This window comes from Orbicella franksi, chromosome 13 (assembly GCF_964199315.1).
Source record: "Orbicella franksi chromosome 13, jaOrbFran1.1, whole genome shotgun sequence".
Classification (NCBI taxonomy): Eukaryota; Metazoa; Cnidaria; class Anthozoa; order Scleractinia; family Merulinidae; genus Orbicella; species Orbicella franksi.
In genome coordinates, this window is record NC_138157.1 from 16,222,001 (window position 1) to 16,244,091 (window position 22,091).

The 22,091-nt window shown below is 37.3% G+C and overlaps 1 protein-coding gene across 1 annotated transcript in view; it reads right to left on the reverse strand.

Moving 5' to 3' along the window:
* Window positions 1–22,091, reverse strand: part of LOC145465779 (ankyrin repeat and SAM domain-containing protein 6-like) — a 30,121-nt gene that overhangs the window by 4,910 nt on the left and 3,120 nt on the right. Inside the window, exons 2-16 of the mRNA XM_081449535.1 lie at window positions 20,510–20,554; window positions 17,903–17,962; window positions 17,449–17,593; window positions 16,211–16,308; window positions 15,707–15,772; window positions 15,113–15,206; window positions 14,302–14,329; window positions 11,718–11,913; window positions 8,666–8,724; window positions 7,045–7,194; window positions 4,943–5,073; window positions 4,354–4,616; window positions 2,923–2,990; window positions 2,023–2,139; window positions 1,316–1,385 (exon numbers count right to left, since the gene is read on the reverse strand). Coding sequence (XP_081305661.1) covers window positions 1,316–1,385; window positions 2,023–2,139; window positions 2,923–2,990; window positions 4,354–4,616; window positions 4,943–5,073; window positions 7,045–7,194; window positions 8,666–8,724; window positions 11,718–11,913; window positions 14,302–14,329; window positions 15,113–15,206; window positions 15,707–15,772; window positions 16,211–16,308; window positions 17,449–17,593; window positions 17,903–17,962; window positions 20,510–20,554 — 1,590 coding nt within the window. The remainder of the gene's footprint in view (window positions 1–1,315; window positions 1,386–2,022; window positions 2,140–2,922; window positions 2,991–4,353; window positions 4,617–4,942; window positions 5,074–7,044; window positions 7,195–8,665; window positions 8,725–11,717; window positions 11,914–14,301; window positions 14,330–15,112; window positions 15,207–15,706; window positions 15,773–16,210; window positions 16,309–17,448; window positions 17,594–17,902; window positions 17,963–20,509; window positions 20,555–22,091) is intronic.

Sequence of the window (22,091 nt, forward strand, 5' to 3'; positions counted from 1 at the left end):
TGAAGTCATAAGGTTTGAGATTTTGCTAAGGCTTTTTGGGTGTGAAAACTTTTCGGGACCTTTGAGAAACGGGCCCAAGGACATGAAAACCTGTCAGCAGGAGAAAGCAGACATCTCTCTTAGGTCATTAAGTTTTCAACACCTATGAAAGATGCTTAAGATTATAGTGCTTAAAGGCTGCACTTAGCATAAAGTCACCCACACCGCTGGAGCTTATATCAGTTTCCACAGCAGCAGCAAAGAGTAATACCAATCCACCTTAATAGAATATGCTAGTCCATCTCAGGGAAAAAAAAAGTTATTACAACACGGGGTATTCGTATTTGGTCACCCATCCAAGTATGAACCCCGCCAAACAGGGCTTACTAAATATTGGTTGGCTTATTTACACTTGGATTTCAGAGTAACTCATTTCTATGCAGCTAATATCTTCGAGCACTTAACCATCAGGTGAGAGTTAGACCGCCACACCGAGAACTATGTCCCCTACTCTTTTCTATCAGTGTGTGGGTTCTTTTACGTCCCGCAGAATTAATTATGAAGAGTTGTGAGATGGGGCCTACGGTTTAACATTACTATCCGAGAAGACCAGAAAGCCTAACCATTTGCAGATGTCATTACAAAGGCAGCACTTTCTATTGGTCCAGCTGGGGTTTGAACCTGCAACCTCCCGCACGCTAGTCTGGTGCTCTATCACTGAGCTAACTGGTCAGCGGTTTCTCTCGGACCAATAACTTCATGAATGTTTTCAACAGTGTTACATCTCCTCGTGTATTCTCTTACAGGTGTGTTTTGCACAATTTCTTAACCATGCCAAAAGGCTTTAACTTTAACTTAACTTATGGATTAAAACCTCAAGTTAGTGGCATCAAAATTGTCACTGTTTACAGACGATCCGTTTTCCAAGTTGAGTGGCTCATACCCACTGTGATTTTATTTTTTTTAATTTTGAAAAGGGAAAACAATTCAGAGAGACACTACACATGTCTAAGCAGTCCATATCATCAGAATGGAATGCTTTAACTGTCAAGAACCTTAAGACACCTCTTTCAGCTGTAAAGAGAGGCTGGTTCACTCAGACTATCCAAGTTTGAATCTATCAAAGAAGATCTACAAAAAAGCTGTCTTCAGTACAAAGGTACAATTGAATGCATAGGGTCCTTCTAAAGCTTAGTTATTATTAGCAGTTATTACACAGGGAGACAATCAGCACAGTCTGGATAAAAACCAATAATATTATCACCTAACAGAATGGCACAGTTACTTACTGTTTGAGCCAACTACTAATGCTGCTGATTCAACAATTTCCACTCACCACTAGTACCATGTGATTTGCTGCTATGGTAACCAGACAGTGTTTCATGGAGATGTTGCCTCTCACGATCCTGTAATCGACATAACAACTGGTCACAAATAATTTATTGTGCAATTTGATTACTGCTTGCTACGCTCACAACATTTAATTAAAAAAACAATAATTTCTCTCAGGGGCCATGCATCTTCTCAGCTATTGCTTACTATATTTTAGTGTCCACAATAACTATTCAAAACAATGGTCAAACATTTTACAAATTTCATGCGAATTCTACAATCGTGCTGGATTCTTAGATTCTAAAAGAGTGACAGAAATTATTAGACATGGTGATATTAAGATAGGTTTTTGCCATTTTGTTACATATGGCAGAAAAAATTATTGAAAAAACTCAAACTATTGCATATTAGGACTCTTATCAAGTGTATAGGCATTAACAGCCAACAGCCTGTTGTATTAGCATAACTGTGATCATACCTTAATAATTAATTAGTTATAGAGCGGTTTTCAATTGAGTGTTGAAAGTACTTAGACAATTACTTTGTTTTTGGTTTTAGTTTTACTACGGTTTGAGACTGGCTGAGTAGTAATTGGTAAGTAATTGGTTTGGTTTTGGTTTTACGACACTCAATTGAAAACCGCTCTAGTGCCTGATCAACCCCAGATGGTAATATACATGTAGCAGATCCCTCAGTTTAGCTTCACATTACCTTGCCACTGTTGAGTTCAGAAATGGCTGCAAGAATCTGTTGCCTGGCATCCTTGTGTGTGACTCCAAGGTCACTGAGATCTCTATCATTCAGCGTTAGAAAAGCCTCCATGTCAACCTGCCAAAGATTGCGTGACAAGCTTAGTTGTGCAAGAGCCTGGAAGAGGGGGGGGGGGGGGGAAGAGGTACTCCCATATATAAGGTATATGGCTATGTATCGTTGTGAATGGTATGGCTTTTAGGCAGTTTAGTCCGGGATAGGGTATGTAGGAATCAGACAATTAAGGTCTAGAATAGGGTATACTTTGCCAGAAAAGTGGTCAATGCTTACATAATTTAGTCCACATCAGGGTTCTTTACACAGGGTTCTATAATAGAAATTGAAACTCGGAATTGACTTTGTAAGGTATTGGTTCAGTTAGTGTATGTTGGACTATGATAGTGATAAAGTTTCTGCATGGAAAATAGCTAGTCTAGGATAGGGTGGGGATTTTTAGTGTCTAGTCTAGAGTTGGGTTGCAAAATCAAGCTGATCATGGTCTAGTTTAGCATAAGGGTTCCAGTGTCCAAGCGGCACACCCCTACCAATGATCTACAGAGTACCACCCTCCCCCATGCACATGAGAAGCACTGTAATCCTTTATCTCCCAAAATTATTTTCCAAAATCAGAAGTCCAAATTAAACATTAAAATACATTAAAAAACAAACAGCACCACATTCAAATAATGTTCAACAACTTTTTGTTAAGTGGTTATATAGTACATGTAGGATTTGGGTTTCATCAACAGACTTGAAAGTTGGACCTCTGTAAATGGTGACATCCTGATTGCCGGTACCTCTTCAAACCAAAACAAGTGACAACCCACATTTAACTTCTTAACTGTAGCTTCAATTGCTCACCTCCTGTTCCTCAAATATTGGTTGGTACTTTTCTAATGATAGCTTCTTCAGTAAATTTTCAAGGTCACCTAAAGAGAATTTATAATTATAATAATAATCTTAATTATTATTAATGAAATATTATCAAAAGAATGTAAACAATATATAGATAAAATACTGTAGTTTAAGCCATTTTGTTTTATAAAATATTATAAAAGATGTAATAAAAATGCTATCATTAAAAATAATATTATTTTATAATGTATTAATAATAATTAGCAACATATCAATAAAAGAAAGTTATCACAATGACAAGGTCTTTCTAGTTCTAGATTATGGAACAATATCATTACATGAGGCAACTACAATAATTATCATATGCAACTATTGAATTCAGTTTTTTTGGTATATAGAATAATTAAGGGAAAGATAGGTACTATCAGCTGACGATCATATCTGAAGATAACAAAACACATAGGGCAACAGATAAGTAGTTGCAATGAAAACGGGCTCCCTATAGTTTTACAATTGCGTGAGCGCTGAGGAAGTAATCTGCATGAGCTCAAAGGAAAACATCAGTGTTTTTCGATATTTTATTACGTCAACATGAACACATAAGCAAAACTGACGGTGAATTTTCTCGCATTTCCTTCGGTGAAATTCCATCAAATTTGACAGATTGGTAGAAAATATTTTATTTTAGTTGGAGCTCATTTTTCAGGGAAATCTATAAGACCAGATTTTTTGCAGCGGTAAAAGACAAAAATTTGAAAATATCGAAAAAACTGCCTTTACAAACCCTACTTTTTCGTGTTTAAAATTCGTATCCCATTGGAAGCGATGTGACGCAAAAATTTTGGAATATTTCACTGAAGTAAATTCATGAAAATCACAAATAAAGCCATAAAAACAGTAAAAAACATTAATTTTGTTTGGGCATTTATAATTCAAGACTAAATCACAAAATTTTAACAGGGATGATGGCAAAATACTATTAATTTTAATCATTGCCTATTATATGTGATAAGTTTGAGAGGACTAGGTGTGAAAGTGAATGCAAAAACAGCATTCAAAATATAACACTTGTGCGTGCAACGCCATAAATGATTACCCTATGGAGACACCTTAATGCATACATGACTTTCAGGATACTGGTAGAATGCTTTAACCACTTAGTTTGAAGTGACGTGTACCAAGTGAGGTCACTTTGCTGGTCCACATTCTTTACTATGTTACACTGCATATAGCTAGGGGCAGGTAACAGCGAAAGCATTATGTATTGTCATTATAATTACAATGACTAATGGTATGGACTATTTGTGCACATAGAATAGAGTGTTATCTATCCAGTACTGCAGATGGCACAAACATTATTTGAAAATTTATACCCCAGTATTACCCATCCTTGGCACCTTCACCCTTCCCAATCATAGGTGCATTACTTCACAGTACCTTCACCATAGTCAAAGTCATTAATAAAGGGGTATTGACTTCTTGAATGAGGCAAAGTTCCATTTGTCTCATCTGCATGGCCTTGTAAAGATGAGTAGCTTGATTGTTTTTGTAAAGAAGCACCCCCTTCTGATGCTGATCTGATTGTCATGAGAGTTGGAGACGGAGAAATGGCGTGTCCTCTTCCTGTTTTGTGCCATAAGGAAGAAGACATGGCAGACATGGGGTTGAAGTCTGCGGCAGGACTTGAAGCTCTTAATGTCCTGTTTAAATAAAATTTTATAAAGTCAATCAAAAGATCACAAACCATAAACAAGGCTCTTTTGGAGTCTTATGTTAGAGAGTTCTTAAAAGTTATTTAATTTTTGTGGGTTTGAGAATTTATTGGTTGAATTCCTACTTAATGAAACTATTTTCCAATAGTTCTATGCCACCCAAAGGCCTTGATGAAATTTCTTTCATTTTACTCCCTCGAGTCTTAGAGCCAAACTAGAATTTTAACAATTCAAAACAGGCCAAGCCTGGCAAAACGATTGTTAGACAATGGCAAGTGAGTGCTGGATGAAATTTTTTCACAATGTTTGCTTACTTTGAGCCTGAGTTGTTAGATGCAGATGAGTGGAAGCTTGCTGTGGAGTATGAAGACTCAGGACTTCCAGTGAAGTTCTTGCTTTTATTTAGCATTGGTGATCTGTAAGCTGGGTAAGCACTGACACTGCTCTGTGAAGACACAGGAGAAAAACACCATCATCAAAGAACTTATTCTAAGGTTCTTCAGCATTTTAGGTCTGATCACTGGTGTGGATACAGGATTTTAGAGATATGGAACAATGAAGGTGGTCTGCTATACGGGGTCTTTGTGCATCCTCTTCCGGAAAATTTTTAAAATTGAGGTCCTGGGAATGGGATTTCCCACATTCTGAGGTCAAGTCAGCTTGTTATAATGTCTCACTCTCTTTAATTTAGGGGGTTCGACTGAACCCCCAAACCCCCTAGATGCGCCCCAGTGTCATAATCTGCAATTCAAGATCGTGCTACTTTAGCAATTAAACATTGGATAGATGCTAGTAAAGTTCATAGGATTAACACAGTTATTAAGTTTTTCAAACATGACTCTATGAAAAGTTGCCATTTTTTGTTGTCATTGTAAGATGATGTTTTAATGCATGGTTAAACCAAATATGTGACATGTGGCAGCAAAGCTCATTCTCTTTTTTAATAGCCTCCAAATGTTGGAATGCTTTTTATTTTTTTATATTATCATTGAAAGATTTACTTGCTCAGTCAAACTTACTATTTCAGTTTCAATCCCTTAGAGGTAAGTTAAACATTGCTACAACTTATGGTCTGAAAACCAAAATAATTTTTCCCATTTAGAATTCTCAGTGGCTCAATTCAATTGTTGAAAATGTAAGGCTAGTTCACTTGCGACATCATTAGACTGACCTTGTCACACATAAAAAACCCTTTTCCAACATTATATGTCACAAATGTGAGAAACAACATTGTAGGAACATAAATGCCTACATATTAACAACACATAACAATACTTCTCCTTTACATCACTATGTCCTTGTTGCTATGTTATTATACCAATATGTCCCAGATCACTAGTTCGATTTTAAATGAGCAATCTTTGTGTTTTACTTAGTAATACAGTTTTTTGTTGCAGTATGGTGTCACAGTGTTACACATTTTAGTTTTATGTAGAGTTATTTTTATTAACTGATAATTACCTGGCAAAAAATAACTTCTTGTAAGGTTTACTCCAAGATTTGTCTCTGGCACTAGTTTGTAAATCTGATTTATTCTATCTACATTATTTTAAACTCAAAAAACAAGAGTCTCGGTCATTGAATTAAATTATACATGGATTTTGAATGATACAATTTAAGTGTTATTATTCATTAAACAAATTAAGGATAGCTGTACATTAATAAATTTATTACAATGTTATCCAGGTCATCTTCAAAATACTTTTCATGAACATCTGGAATGGACTGGCCATTCACGCAAAGACTGGGTACCTACATGACAAAAACATTATTTAACACTTTAACAGACCAGGAAATGACATATAAAACTAACAACAATGCATCAATTTAAATCAAACTCTTATTTAATAATAAATACCATTCGAAAACCATTTTCAAGATAGTACAAAAGTACTTAATATTAAGTTTAATTTAATTTATTTTAAATTAATTCTTTAGGTACTTTTGCATTTACCTTTCACATGATTTGAATGTAATCTTATTTCTGTATCAGGAGTTTTCCAGGGTACATGTGCAAGTATGAAAATGCTAAGTCCCCAAAAATCTGAATTTTCATGGTGTAAATGTTCAAAAAACTGTGCTTTTTGAGAAACTGCCTTACCATGCTTTTGTGGAAAAAGAAAATGACAGCATTTTCCATTTGCTTTCTCAATATCACAATCAAATACCAGGTGTACTCCAGAAATAAGTGGAAAAACATAATTCAAAGGAATTGTTTAGGGCTTGGGAAGAATATTTTACAATTCCTGAACTTTTCCCACCAGGAATTCAAAGGGTAGTGTAATCCCTTGTCACTTTCTTGCCGTAGCAGCCATAACTTGACTTGGACAACAAGGGAAGGCCACTATCCACACCTCCAAGTTTTCTCAAAATTTCTACGATATATCACCTTGTTAAAATGAAGGGGAGTACTTACTGGTCCCTGTGATGTGGACTGATTCTCCAGACTGCCACCACGCTGTACACGTTGTATTCTTGGCAATGGAAATGAAGGAGAGGGAACAATTGGTGGTAAAACAGGAGTGATGACATCATCTGGTAGTTTGCTGTCATGCGACACCAATGCCTGAAAAAAATGTTCTTTATCAATAATTTTAAGGAAGAAGACTGGTCCTGGGAGTGGGATTACTTCCTTATAATAGGCTGATGGGGATGTGCTGCTGTATGGGGTTGCATTTTCATGAGTTACTGGATCGACTATAATGGGGTTGTATTTTCAATAGAGTTTATTAGAATGGAGTAGCACATTTTTGGGGGTAAGAAGATTCGGGCAAGTAGGGATTCAAAAAAGGGAAGATTCGAACATGAAAAGTTTAGGATGAACTAGTTAAAAGGTTTTAAAAGGTAGATGCATAAACAAAAAGTGACTAAGTTAGGATTGCAAAAGTTATGTTTACCCAAATGTGACTACGTTGGGGTCTATAATTGGCCACAGAATAGCTTATAATAGGGTTGGAGTTCTGAGAGGCCAGCTGCACAAACTCATACCCCATGATGGGAGAGGTGACCCAAATTAACCTAATTTCAGATCCAGCAGTCTAGGATCAAGCCCTTGTGTTGCATTTTGGGCAAGACAATTCCAATTACTTGACTAACTAAAAGCACTTGCCATCCAGGTATCACTGGACCTGACTAGCATCCCATCCAGAGAGGAATAGAAAAATGCTTATACAGTCAAACCTGTATTAGGCGGACACCCTCAGGACCTGTGCTGGTGTCCGCTTAATACAGGGTGTCCGTTGAACACGGGTTCCCTCAGAATTAGTCTTAAAAGGGTCATATTAATATTTGTCAGTATTAAAAGACCTTGGAAGGGTCAAATAGCATTCTTGTGAACGGTCGAGGACTCTGAAACACCGTATTTCCATAAACAATGACAAGTATATGAGGTAAAGTGATTTAATAACACAGTAACAGTATCTATATTGATCGAATCATGTGAAGGTTTACAAAATCAAACAAGAAGAAAAGTTCTGTGAAAACAAAACCGAATAACAAAATACTGCATTTCTGTGACAGCTCAGTTTGTTGGCAAGCAAATGATTGATCTGCTAAAACGTGAACAAAAAAGTCATGCATTCTGTTTGTTGTGTCCATTTGATACAGGTTTTTGACAATAGAAATGACCATAGAGGTCAAGTTTAAGGTGTCTGTGTCTGCTTAATAGAGGCGCCCGTTGAATACAGGTATTTTTTACAGCAAAAGTGCGAAAAGAAAAATGGGACTTGCACTGCGGTCCATTTAATAGAGAGTGTTCGCTTAATATGGGGTCCGGTTAATACAGGCTTGACTGTAGTTGCTTTGGGTTGCTGAAACTGGAATTAGCATCAGACTGCTTCAATGAAGACTAACCTTCTTTTATAAACAATTATGCAAATACTACTTAGCTTGAATGACAAAGGAATAAGTAAATTTAAAGCCTGGTGTTATATTCATAGGAAGGAATGTGAGTCCACTGGAAATTACCACTGACTAGCATTTTCTAAGGTTGCTAAAACAACTTTAAGTACCCTTTCCAATTTTGCATCAGAACTTACCAGAGTTGGTGGCCTCTTTCGATTAAGACGCGTGTCTTTTAAATTAGATTCTGTAATAACTGAGAAGAAATGTAAAAAGGAGCGTAGCACAAATGTGTTAGAGTGTAAGCTGTACATTTCTTGGCTTAAAGAAAAGCCCAATCCTTTGCGAAATAACTTCTGCTTATCAAATAGTTTGCACAACATGTTCAGATAATTCTCACAATGGAGCAATGTGGTCTGTTGTTAGATTCTCTACGTGAAAATGGTGTGGGTCAAGATAATTGAAGGGGTGAGTGCAAAACCATGCTAAGTGACGATTTGGGTGAAAAAAAAATTTTCGCGAAAGGGCTTGAATTTTTGCATGTGGTCTTCAATGTAATAGAAAAACGTAGTCCTGTATTTTTTCCGCTGGTTTTTGCTTCGTTTATGAAGACGCTGCTAGGAAAACCAAGTGGTTTTTTTGCATACGCAATATCTCGAAAACAAAGTGAAGCTTAGCAGAAAAACTACCGGACATTGCTAAACATACCTAAACAAAACTGCATGCGAAATTTGGAACGTTTTCGACAAAGTTCACTTTTGATTAAAATACCTAACGCCCTTTTCCCGCCGAGGCCTTCAAATAAATGAAGCTGGGCCTTTGTTATGATAAACAGAGCTGATCCTTTGTTATAATAGCCAAGCCAAGCCTTTGTTATAAGTCGAAGTCTCACCTCAGTTTATCATAACAAAGGACTTTTATTTCACTTAGAAAGCAGCAAAATGTCAATTTCACGCAATGTATAAGCTCAAAAATGTTGACTTTAGGTCAAAAAAGGTTTAAATGTTGATTTCACGTTAACACGTGATGGCAAGGATGTTGGTTTCACCTAGAAACCAGCAAAATGTCGATTTCACGCAGCGCATAAGCTCAATGATGTTGATTTCAGGTCTAAATAGGTTAAAATGTTGATTTCACATTAACGTGTGACAGCAAGGATGTTGGTTTCACCTAGAAACCAACAAAATGTCGATTTCACGCAGCACGTAAGCTCAATGATGTTGATTTTAGGTCTAAATAGGTTAAAATGTTGATTTCACGTTAATGCGTGACGGCAAGGATGTTGGTTTCACTTAGAAACCAGCAAAATATCGATTTCACGCAGCGCATAAGCTCAGTGATGTTGATTTCAGGTCTAAATAGGTTAAAATGTTGATTTCACATTAACACGTGATGGCAGGGATGTTGGTTTCACCTAGAAACTAACAAAATGTTGATTTCACGCAGTGCATAAGCTCAATGATGTTGATTTCAGGTCTAAATAGGTTAAAATGTTGATTTCACGTTAACACTGGACAGCAAGGATGCTAGTTTCACTTAGAAAACAGCAAAATGGTAATTTCACACAACGTATAAGCTCAATGATGTTGATTTCACGTGAAAACGCTCTATAAATAGGGCTGACAGATTAACAGATTAACCCTTCTGCGCAACATACGGGTCTCCCTACATCTGCATGTCTGCTGATCCCAGAAGCTCAAAACACTACAAATCATGCTGATTTGAAATACAATCAATGCAATCTAGATCACACATCTATGTTACAATCGATCGCTACTTGTTGGCCATTATTATGTTTAAACAGTCTAGTTACCAGTTTGAGAAACGTCCGCAGAATGTGATCACAATGCATGCCGGGAAGGGTCTTTACACCCCGTGCACGGGAAAACATGGCGGTCGATACAAGACAAATTTTATAAGTCTAAAACCAGCTCTCGCTTTCCAAACTTTGATGCTAGCAATGCTTGGCAATTGGGCCATGATTCACCAGAGGGTATTTTTCTTGGGCAAGAACTGCTCTTGGACTTTGCTGCCTGGCTCGATCTGGCTTCGAACACCGATAACACGATTATGGTATATCAGCTGCCTTCGAAGTTTCAGAACACATTTTGATTCTTTAAAAAGTGCTGATGACTTACGGGTTTATCGAGACTTTATGATGCCTCTCAACCACCAAGCAGGCATGCAAGGTACTTTAAAACAATGCTTAAGATATTAGTTGACAGTGCTCTAATGCGGCACATCTCTTTTTTGTTCGATGTATTTCGTTTGATGCTCGATCGATTCACGTGCTGTGTTCACGTCACAATAACTGATGTAAACAATCTGTTCCCAGATTTCCACTCTATATATGCTGCGACATTTGATTTTGACCTCATACACTATAAACAGTCTGCCTGTTTGCAATTCAACAAATAAACTCCTAAAGACATAGCTAGGAAAAGCCAAGTATTTTTGCATACGTTATAACTCGAAAACGAAGCAAAAACCAGCGACTAAAATACAGGGCCACATTTTTCTATTACATTGAAGACCACATGCAAAAATTCAAGTCCTTTCGCGAAAATTTTTTTCACCGAAATCGTCACTTAGCATGGTTTTGCACTCACCCCTTCAATTGTCCTAGGCCCAAGTGGCTTTTTTCTGCGTTCTTAAGTTTTCTTTTCTCCTCAAAAACAAGAATTTTTTTGGACTTAAATTTCATCCATATTGATTCTAGAACACCCACACAAACACTGCCAATTTAATTTTACATGTAGTTTTAAAACTTTAAATAGTCTGACACAGCTAACTGAGCAAGCCTATGTGGCTCTGCTTAGAACAATAATATTGAGCAGGAGCCAATCCGAAGCACAATTCTCTCCCAAATGTCTGCCAGTCATTTACCAGAATGATTCAACTTAGCACCCTCCTTCCAATAAGTACCCCCTTTCTAATAAGCACTGCCCACTGAGTGCAATTATTTCTAATAAGCACTGCCCCTTCTCAGTCAGTAGCGTATTAAACAGAATTCTAATAAAATCAAACTAGATGCAAGGATTGTGGTTCATGTCTCCAGCTCTAATGGACTGGATACAGACCTTGTTACACAGACCAAACAACATGACCTCAACCCAAATAAATTCCATGCAGCCCCTCTCCTCCCATCTCAGTCAATAACCACCTCTCCACATAACTACACCCAGCCTGTTATAATACACATACATTAAAGTCATTTTATGCCTTTAATACATTAATTTTTCATTTCACCTGAATCCAGTGACTTCAACGTTACAGCAGATTCAGTGCTTATATTGCCATGTGAAGTGCTGAGACCCGAGTCAGTCTCTTGATCACTGAGGCTCTCTGTACTCTTGGAAGAACGGAGCTTACTACTGGAGGGCACCTTCAGAGTGCGGCCAATATTAAGGTTCCGGAATCTGCTTGACACTTTAGACCACCAGTTCTAAGGAAAACCATACAGCAAGCATAAGTTGTGTATGAATTGAGAAATAAAGTGGGATGACGCAGACATTTAAGATACTGTTAAAGGCAATTTTATTTCAGAAACCTGGTATGAAAGAGGCGACAAAGATCAATGGAGGTCTATGAATAAAATTGAGCTTTGTCATGCAGCGGGAAATTTCTTCTCACCACCCAAAAGGGAGAACCTTTACCAATGTGGCTAAATAAAGAACCTTAGAGAGTGTAATCTTTAGATTTAATAGCTTGTAAATAGCCAACTGCTCTGCCTCCAGCCAGTTGGGATTTTTCACCATCTTATGTTCATTTACATTATTTGTTTGGCTGTTTATTTCCACTGGCCCTGAAAAGCTCCAAAGAGGAATTGGTTTATTATGATATTACAGGGTCCAAAATTAACTTTTTTATGCAGGTGCCAAGTGGCGACTGAAAAATTTTTTTTAGTTGCCAAATGAAAAAATTTGGTCACCAAAAAGTGGTTCATAAAATTTTTGTTTCATAGCGAAATACGTAAATGTTAAGTTTTTAAAATGTTCTCATCAGATGTGCATGTATAAAGGCATTAAATTACAGGGTCCGAAATTAACTTTTTTCGGCAGGCGCCAACTGGCGACTGAAATTATTTTTGCAGTCACCATATGGAAAAATGTGGTCGCCAAAAAGTGTCATTAAAATTTTTCCTTCACAGCGAAACAAAAACCAAAATTTTTGGTCGCCACGGGTTGCCGCCAAAATATTTGCATTCAATGTAATCAGGAATCAAACCAGTGCTGAAATCATCTTTTGACCACTTTGACAGATCTACATTTCAACCGTTTGATGCCCACAGAATATCTCAATCTTCATCTAATTTCTTCGCGGACGTTCCATCTCTACTTTGTAATAAATTACGGAAAGATTTCAGAACATCTTTGGACACCACATCGCCTGAATAAATATTCATGGCAGAAGAATGCATGGGGCCTCCTTTGCTCCCGCAACACATATGTTATGGGAAACCGCTGAAAAAACATGGTGGCGAAGCTTCGCACTGATCGTAGCTGTAAAACGTCGAGGTAGATTTATGATAACAGAAAAATCGGTTTTATACTTCAAAAGCAGCGGCAAGGTAAAAAGGAAGTGACCAATTGGTGGGCGGCTTTGAATTTTATTTTAATCGATTTGGCTAAAATCAAAGTTCTTGTTTGTGCAATTACCGTGGCATGAAATAGTTAATCGCCCACTGGCGACCAGTTGTAAAATTCTGGTCGCCAGTGCAAAATTTTTAGTCGCATTGGTGACCAGGAAAGCGCAATTTCAGACCCTGAATTAGCATGTAGATTACGTTGAAAAGGAGCTTTTGTTAAATAGAGAGCCCTTTTAGTTTGGAGACTTAACAAGAAGCCACTTCCTTTTGACACACTTACCAGTACGAAGCGAACGAAGCCTCAATAAAACACGCATGGACAAGCAGTCATATTGCTCATTCCAGGCCACTTCAGAACAAAATTGTCGTACCAGTTTCCTGATGTTGATATTAACTTCGTTTGTTGAAAATTTACAAAGAAATGAAATTTTGATCATTTGGCATTCTGATTCTCTTCATTTTAGAGTTACCGGTATGTATACAGATATATTATTGCCTGATGTAAGATTGGACTTTATAAGGTAGCCCACTTCAAGCAGCTCAAGACAGGTTTGGAAGAATTTAAAAAGTTAACGCGAAGACACGCTTTGTATTTAAACATTATTATATGTTTATTTCTACAGACAAGCTATGTCTATGTCCAAGTCTTGAATGAAGTTTTTTGCGTTTTCTTGATCGCCAGACTGCAAAGCATTTTGGAAAGTTTGAAGAGTGCCAGGAAACATGATGGTTCATTGAATATTCAATTGCAAAAGGAAAGCACGTGTTTACACACTGCGCCCACGGTTATGGCTGTAAGATGAAACCAATGAAAACATGGTGGTCGCTAAATTTCGATTTCAGTGCGCGGATTACAATGTTTTTGAAAGTCATTTAATGACAATCATACCTTTATTTTTTTATCTCAATTATTTGTCGATTTAATTCCTTGAGCCGTGGTTGAAAACATTGCCACGACGCTAAAAGTTAGTCACCAGTAGGCGACTGGCTTTGAAATTCTGGTCACCAATGCCAAATTTTTAGACACATTGGCGACCAGCTGGTCGCAATTTCGGACTCTGTATTATTTATTTATTTATTTATTTAGTTATTTATTAACTTGTTTGTTAAGATGGACCACAAGACTAGTCTACAACTTGCAACAACTCATATGCTCACTCACTACTTTGGCATAAATGAACTAACTTATATAACTGAGCATTTAGAGATTAATAAGAGAATAATCTTAAAATCACTGATGGATACCTTCCTTCCAGTGTCTGTTATAAGATCACTACAAAAGAAAAAGTATTTTAGTTGGTACATGTAAAATAACAATGAAAGAGAAATTCAAGACATTAAACAGCGGAAATTAATTAAGACTTGCTAATGTCCTATATTGTAGAGGCATTCATAAATGCAACTATTTGCAATAAGTTTTCTTTTTTTCTGTTTCACACTACCTGATTTTTTGTCGTAGAACTGCAGATTTTTTGTTGGGGTCAAATTGGGTTAAAACTTGTCAGGCCATCAGCTTGCCAAACATCAGCCGATTTTTTGTCGCTACTAACCACATTGAGGCTTGGGGCCGAGCCACCCAAAATCAGGATGGCATCTATTCCACTGACTCCTAATTGGTTAGCACTGGCAGATATCGCCCAACAAGCCCTGATCAATCTTGTTGCAGACTTGCCTGAATTCACCGCACACTAGCCGACAAATGAATATTTTTTGTCGGCCCACAAAAAATCGGCTAGTGTGCGGCAGCCTCAAAAAAGTACATCTTTAGACACAACCTAACTACAGTGTAGGTAGCAGTGGCAGATCTAGGGGAGGGGGATGGGGGGCCCGCCCCCCCTCATTTTGAGTAAAAATGAATCGCAGAAGAAAGAAAAACTGGCAGGGCAAGCAAAAACAACCCCCCCCCACCCCCCCCTAGCTCAAGGTCTGGATCCGCCACTGGGTAGTCTCCTGTTCTTATAAGAAAGATCATTTTAATTTTCACAATGTTTTGTACCAAAGTGCTTCAGTTCACTTATCAGTACTAAAATTAGGAAACTATATTCAAGTTTCTTACCTATCTAGTTTTGAAAAATCTTTCTTTAAGTCACTTATGGAACTCTTAAAATCAGCCTTTCCTTTTCTATCTTGAAGACTTGAAGAACTATAATCTGTATTCATAAAGAAAAACATATTTAGCAATAAACATCGAAACATCATTGAGCAGGGCTGGTGAATTTGGTAAATTTTATTAGCCTACTAGTTTTCAAGGTTTGTCTCATTCTTTCCCAATCTCAGCCTATGTATTGCTATATTTAACCATTTTGCTGTTTTTCTAACAAGTTAGTAAACAAATATCTTTAGGTATTCTTTTGCTATAGCATCCCACCCTCTCTTTATGTTCTGTTACTTTGCTCATTTGGGCACCATTCCACTCAAACTACAATGACAATCTAGGAGAGACGAAGTGAGAAAATGCGAACTGGGATTGGCCTATTTTTCACTGGGAAAAATGGATTGGGTGACTGGGACTGGGAATCACATAAAAAAATGGAAATATGATTTGGGCCAAAATAAAATTTGGGCTGGGAGATGAGATTTATACCCCCTCTCCCTTCAGAACCCTCTTTTGTACTGTCTAGTGATTGCAGAAAGGCTGTAAGATACTCACAACTCTTAGGAGTGGCTGGAACGTGCATGCTGACCGAAGCTAAGAGACGTAGGATCTCTGTATCACCTAAAAGGAAAATATAATAACAGTATTAAAATTTTAACAATCCAGCTTTCCAACAAACACACCCAATATAGGGAAACATCTCTCTTGCAATTCTGTTCCCTTTTCAACTATCAACCTCATTCAGTACTATAGTTTAATCCATTTTTACAGTCATGTGAAGGAAGCGAAAAACCTGTAAGACTACAGGAGTCCACATCTCAAAAAACTTGGCACAAGAAGTAATAAACAAGTAATACGGTGATCAAAAGTAGTCTGTTGTTGGTGAAAATCATCTCATTCATGATCTTGGCCCATTACTCTGCTGGGCTGTTTGTCTGATTCTCTAGATAGGAAAAAGATGGCAAAATCAGCCGCCTTCTCTCTCAGTAAAGCTGCCTACTTCTTAATCAGCACTTTGTGAAAATGCTGAAGCAAGTGTGATTGGTAAATCAGGTTCACCTATAATGCTGGCCACATCAAAGGCTGTGCAACCATTTTTTTCTTGGATGTTGACGTTAGCTCCTGAGTCAATCAGCAACTTAGCAACAGCTTTATGCCTAAAAGGATTCAGAAGGGAAAATGACACTGTCATTGAAGTCAAACTAAACTTTAATCTTAAGTCATACATACCATATTTACTTGAGAAAACAATAAGTCATGATTACATTTATTTGTATTGATTCGAGGGCAGCACTTACTCAAGGGCAGTGCTTATTTACATGTAAAAGGAATTAAGAATCTTGACAATGATTCGACCTATTTAAAGAAATTATGAATCAATGAGAGCAACAACAAACCTCCAATTAAAATGTCAGTGTCATTTTTTTGTATGTCAGTATAAAGTAACTGCATAGTGTATTTCAACTGAGTGCAGCATTGTTTTTCTGAGCATGGCATTTATTCAAGGGCAGTGCCTTTTCAAGTAAGTACAACACTTAAGTCATCATGGATGTCAGGTTTGGCAGGTCAGTACGCAGGTATTTCAGCTGCACCTTTCACATTAAAATGAGAACTGGGGTGCTTACCATTTAGTAAAAACAAAAACCAGAAATTTCAATTAAAAGTCAGATGGAACACCTTACAGCAATTTTCCAGAAAATCCAATGGGAAATTATAGACTACCTCCTGAAGTAGTCCTCTTTTTTTCATTCAGAAGGGAACAGCGGAAATTTCCTTATCATTTGCTAAATGTTCAGTTTGCAGTCCCATATCAGCCAAAGACAATAATTATTACAGAAAATTGAAATTGCAAATGGTAAGTGCCATCTTGTTCGATTGGTTTGCTCATTTTGGAAAAGCCCTTCTCAAACTCATTTTATAATAATTATTCATCAAGTTTAAACAACGAAAATCATGACCGTGACAGTGTTTGGATATCTGATCTTAATTAGCAAAGATTTTTACAATAATATTATTTTATTTCTCTGTTTTCTCCTTAGTTTTAGTTTCGATTGAGAAGATATATCAAACACTCAAGACAGTGTTTGACCACACTTCCAAACACCTTGAAGTTCATCAAAAATACTCCGCTGCGCATCATGTTTTCGACTCTCTTCTCGGTGTTTGGAAATGTGGTCAAACACGGTCTTTTGTGTTTGATATATTACTTCCATTATTCAACTGTCATCCCAACTGGTTTATTCTGACAAATGGTGAGCACCTGTAGACCCTGAAATGGCTGGATATCATATTCTTACCTGTAGTAAGTTGCTTGCATCAGTGCTGTCCAGCCACTGCCCTTGTCGTGCTTGTTGACATCTGCACCATGTTGTATCAGTAACTGCACTATTGTGTAGTGTCCACCCATAGCAGCGTACATCAATGGTGTTGCACCATCTTCATCTACAGTAAATCAAGGAGACATAAATAAAAATTCAGATTTGCTTTGGTTTTGCATTAGTGCACTGACAGTGTACATAGTGATTGGCTAAAAAAAAAAACTTGCACCACTTTAATTTTTCATCTAATCAGAAGTAAAACCATCAGAAGACAAAAACCTGTTTGTACATGTTTCCTGCTCTTTGCATTGGCTGAAAGTGTTTGCTTCAGGTTACTACTGGTTAACTGGTCTGTTTGTGCCCTTTGTGATTGGCCATAAATGGTTTTGTAACACTCATTATTGTAATATATTTTTTGTGAATAATCTCTTACCTCTGGCATTGATGTCAACTTCACCAAGGTCCAGTAAATCTTTAACAGATGCTAAGTTACCTGTTGTAAGTAACAAAAACCAACGATGACTTTCCAATTAAGGTCATTCCTCAGAATTACATTGCGCATCTCTACGGCGCACGATTTTCGCGTCATTAGCGTGCACATACAAAACATAAACAAAATGGTGGCTTTTTTAAAAAAGCTTGGCTTGCAAGAGACAATTCATCATTTTTTCCTTGGAAACGAGTACCAGGACCTAACAATTTTTTATTTTAGTTTGAATGCAGAGATCACCTTCTTTCTATACAGTGAGTATGGACCAATTTCTATTGCAGAGTAAAAAATTATCACGGAACATGAGAGCATAGCTAGCACCCGCAAAAGATAATATGCAGCCCCAGAACACTGCGTGCTTGAAATATTGTATCCCTGTCGACTAAATATGAGTGCCTAAAGTTATAATGAAACATACATCAAATTGTTCCTTAACATTGATGCAATAAATCCATTGTTGTATTTCTCCCTTAAGTTCTTCCTATTTTTCTGCTCTCTTAAAGCGTAAGGTGAATGGTTCAAATATAAATGTTTGTCAAAGCGGATAATTTCATAGAATACAAGTAGTCCCTCTTTTGCTTAGTCCGTCATGTGTGATGTGAAAGAAAATTGTGAGAAAAAAATTGCTGTGTGAAATCCTGGGGGCGAGGAGTGTGCGAAAGGAGGGACTACTGCCTAAGCCAGGGACTTTGAATTATGCATTGCTCTCACAATGCAAAAATATGATTGGCTTATGTTAGGAGCATTGACAATTTGAGATATGTGTGACGTCTTGCAGGAATGAATTGTTGTTTATCCCACTTTCCGACAATAGAAAGCTTTGGAACTGGAGCAAAGCTAAGCGTTGGAACACACTCTCCAAGCCGAGATGTTGCAATTCTGCCAACAGGCTTGGGAAAGATCTAATTTATCATGTTTTTTGTCCGGCAAAGCTATTCTGCCTTGAACCCGAATGTGGGCGTGTTAGTGATTTAACTGCTCAACAGCATCATGCAAGAACAATTCAGTGAATAAGAATTCACTGAACTTGGCCTTTCTGCTGTCCATTTGAAAGATTGAACCGGACTTTCATTTGCAACTGGACATTCACCTGAAACTTTGTGCTGCTATCAGCAAACATTTCACCGCAGCTGGATGATCTCCTATGTCAAACACTTAATGTAAATTGTCAGTTGAAACTCCGCATTTGAAATTTTTGCAATAACTTTTAGATTTACACCTACAGACGCAGCAAACATCGTTGCAAGATGCCTTCTTCTGCATCCTCTTTTTAAAACTTCTTTTGCAGTTTCGCTGAACGAACACTGCATGAACATATACCTTTCACGGCATGTTTTTGCCTTGCCACTTGAAGAGTAGAGCAATTTTATTCAGGATATCTCCTGGGGTTATTGACAACAGGCGATAATAAGAGGACGTCAACATAAGAAATCCTACACCGAAAAATCACTCGGCTGTGAAAGGTCAAACTCCCTGGCTTAGGTGATAGTCCCTCCTTTCGCGCACTCCTCACCCCCAGGATTTCGCATGACCATTTTTGTCTCGCAGTTTTCTTTTGCATAACACGCGACGGACTAAGCGAAAGAGGGACTACTCATAGTCTAATAATTTCAGGAATTACGAGGTTTATTGAAGGTCCTCCAGACCTGCTCCTAAACGAATACGGGGACCCCCTTTTTTATTTCAAATTTTAAGTTCTCTTGAAGCAGCCAACTGGTAAACTTTGAAAGAAAATCTATTGCGAGTTCTACTTTGGTGGAATTACCTAAAAGATATAAGAAAGTATTAGCATTTGCCCTTATAGATAAACACCTCAAATTCTCAAGAATCAGATACAGTAACTACCATTCAAACCAAATGAAAACAGTTGAACCCTGCCTTACAGCCACCTGTTAATATGGTCGCCTTGTTATTATGGCCACTTTATTCTGGCCCAAGCAAAAGCTATTTTAAGTTAGCCATTCACGTACAGTGCACACAGGAGTGTAACATCATCAGTCAGTATTGCAGCTCTTAACAGAATTCATTGCCAAGTTTCTTCAATAAATAAAACATCATTTACATTTTTTTACAAACTACCGGTATAGGCAATAATGATAACCCCTATTCAGGGCTTGACCCTGGCGATGGTCAACTCACCAAATACCACTGGATTTTCAGTTTTGGCTTCTAAAATTCCCTTAGTTACTAGGCATGTTAACTACCAAAATTATGGAGGCAAATTTCTTTGTCAACGGCAAAAGATAAATTCTTGCTATCTGACAGGGTGCTGGAAAGAAAAAATTATGTGGAAAGTTTTGGGGTAAAATGTGGAAAAATGTGTCAATTACGCGGAAAACACACTGGATTATGCCGAAATTTACAAAATACGATATGGTGTGTTTTTGTCGCTGTTTTAGGAGAAAATTTTTTATGGCTAGTAGAAAGAGCTCTTTGGCTAGTGAGAACTACCATTTTACTAGCCATAAGTCCACTGGTAACAAAAGTTTAGGTCAAGCCCTTGCCTATTCTTTCAAAAAATGCTGATTAAGGTTAAACAAAAGTACATACCACTTCTTGCAGCTTCAATGATACTTGGTCTAATAAACATCTGACCTACAAATTACAACCATCAAAAATAAAACAAATGAACACAATGTTTTTACAAGTTGACTGGGTTAGTTCACAGGGTCAATAACTAAAATCAACTGATCAGATTACTCCATTACCAGTCCAATATTCTCCAAGTATTAAACTGAGCACTGTCCTTAATGATCCCACACAATCTCTCTTGAAGATTTTCTAGTAGTTTTATGGCTTATGTTTCTGAAAGAACTTGCTTTCCTATGAAATATTCCTTTTCTTTCTTCTCAGACTCTCTTCCCCTCTGTTTAGTTCAATGGTGTATGTGCATGTGCACCTTAAGTCGGCTCCTAATTGGAATAATTGCATGCTTGAAGTTTGCAATGCTTTTTCAGTTTGTTATTGGAGCAGTTTTCCAAAGAATTTTTAGTTGTGTAATAAATCTCTTATTAACCAAGCTTGTTGGGGAATTGGGAAATGTACTGGGAGTATATCGCCCTTGACATTTTTGTATGTAGACCTTACTGCTCTTGGTCCATACTGTTAAAGACCTTGGGCCGATATTCTTCCAGTATGGCCCTCACACTTGGTTAATAAGTTATAGGTATTCCGTACTAGTCTTGTATAGTTATCAACTGGTATGTTGACTGTTCGTAAAATAAATCACATTCTGGTCAATTATTTTAGTCAAAAAGAAAAACAGCATTATATAGTCATAGCCTCTGAACAAGCTTGGAAATATGGCCAAAACTTTAAAACTACATTTTCTCAATTTAATACCCCAGGAGTTCATTTCAAACTTGGCCTCATTGACCCAGCATTTTATTTGACTTCTTCAGGTTATTTGAGCACCATACTTTGGATTCTGGTTCTGATGGCTCTGATTGCAGTCTTGACCTTAATCACAGTATTTCCTTCCAAGCAGCATGCAAAGAAAGTTGTGTCTGATGGCCTCAGGCTAGTGTATTTTCTGGTTCGCATCTTTGAGATAAGCACATCAAGACGGATTCCACTCAAAGTCCAAGCAATAAGTGCAAAAATTATTATTTTAATAAAAATCTACTCATTGCACAGTACCTTTTGGAATACTATTTAAAACAATTCACTCAAGTTCATTTCTCTAACTGACCCCACAATTAAATTCTCAAGCATTCTCGAGGAAGTTAATGTCAAACCTTGCAAGACTGCTTAAAGTGTGTGTCATTGTGTTTTTTTAACTAACGCGAAACATGTGTTTTAACTGAAATTTGGATAACTTCAAATTCAATTTTCCTTCACAGGGTCAGCTTGAGAGCTTAAGTCTTGAAGGCGACTGGTTATAAATTATCCCACTTGTGCTTGTACTTATTTCACGCCAGTTCCCACTTATGAAATAAGCATTTAAACACAGGTGAAATAGCACAAGTGCAGGCATAAGAAAAGGAGAATGTTTCTTTCTCTTGTGCTTATCTCACAAGTGCGAGCCAGGCTTTAGTAGTCGAGCTAGCCAATTCCTACAATCTGTTCTTCCTTCACTTGCCTGTTGGGCGACTGAAATTTATTTATAAAATTCTTGTGAAATTTCTTGTGA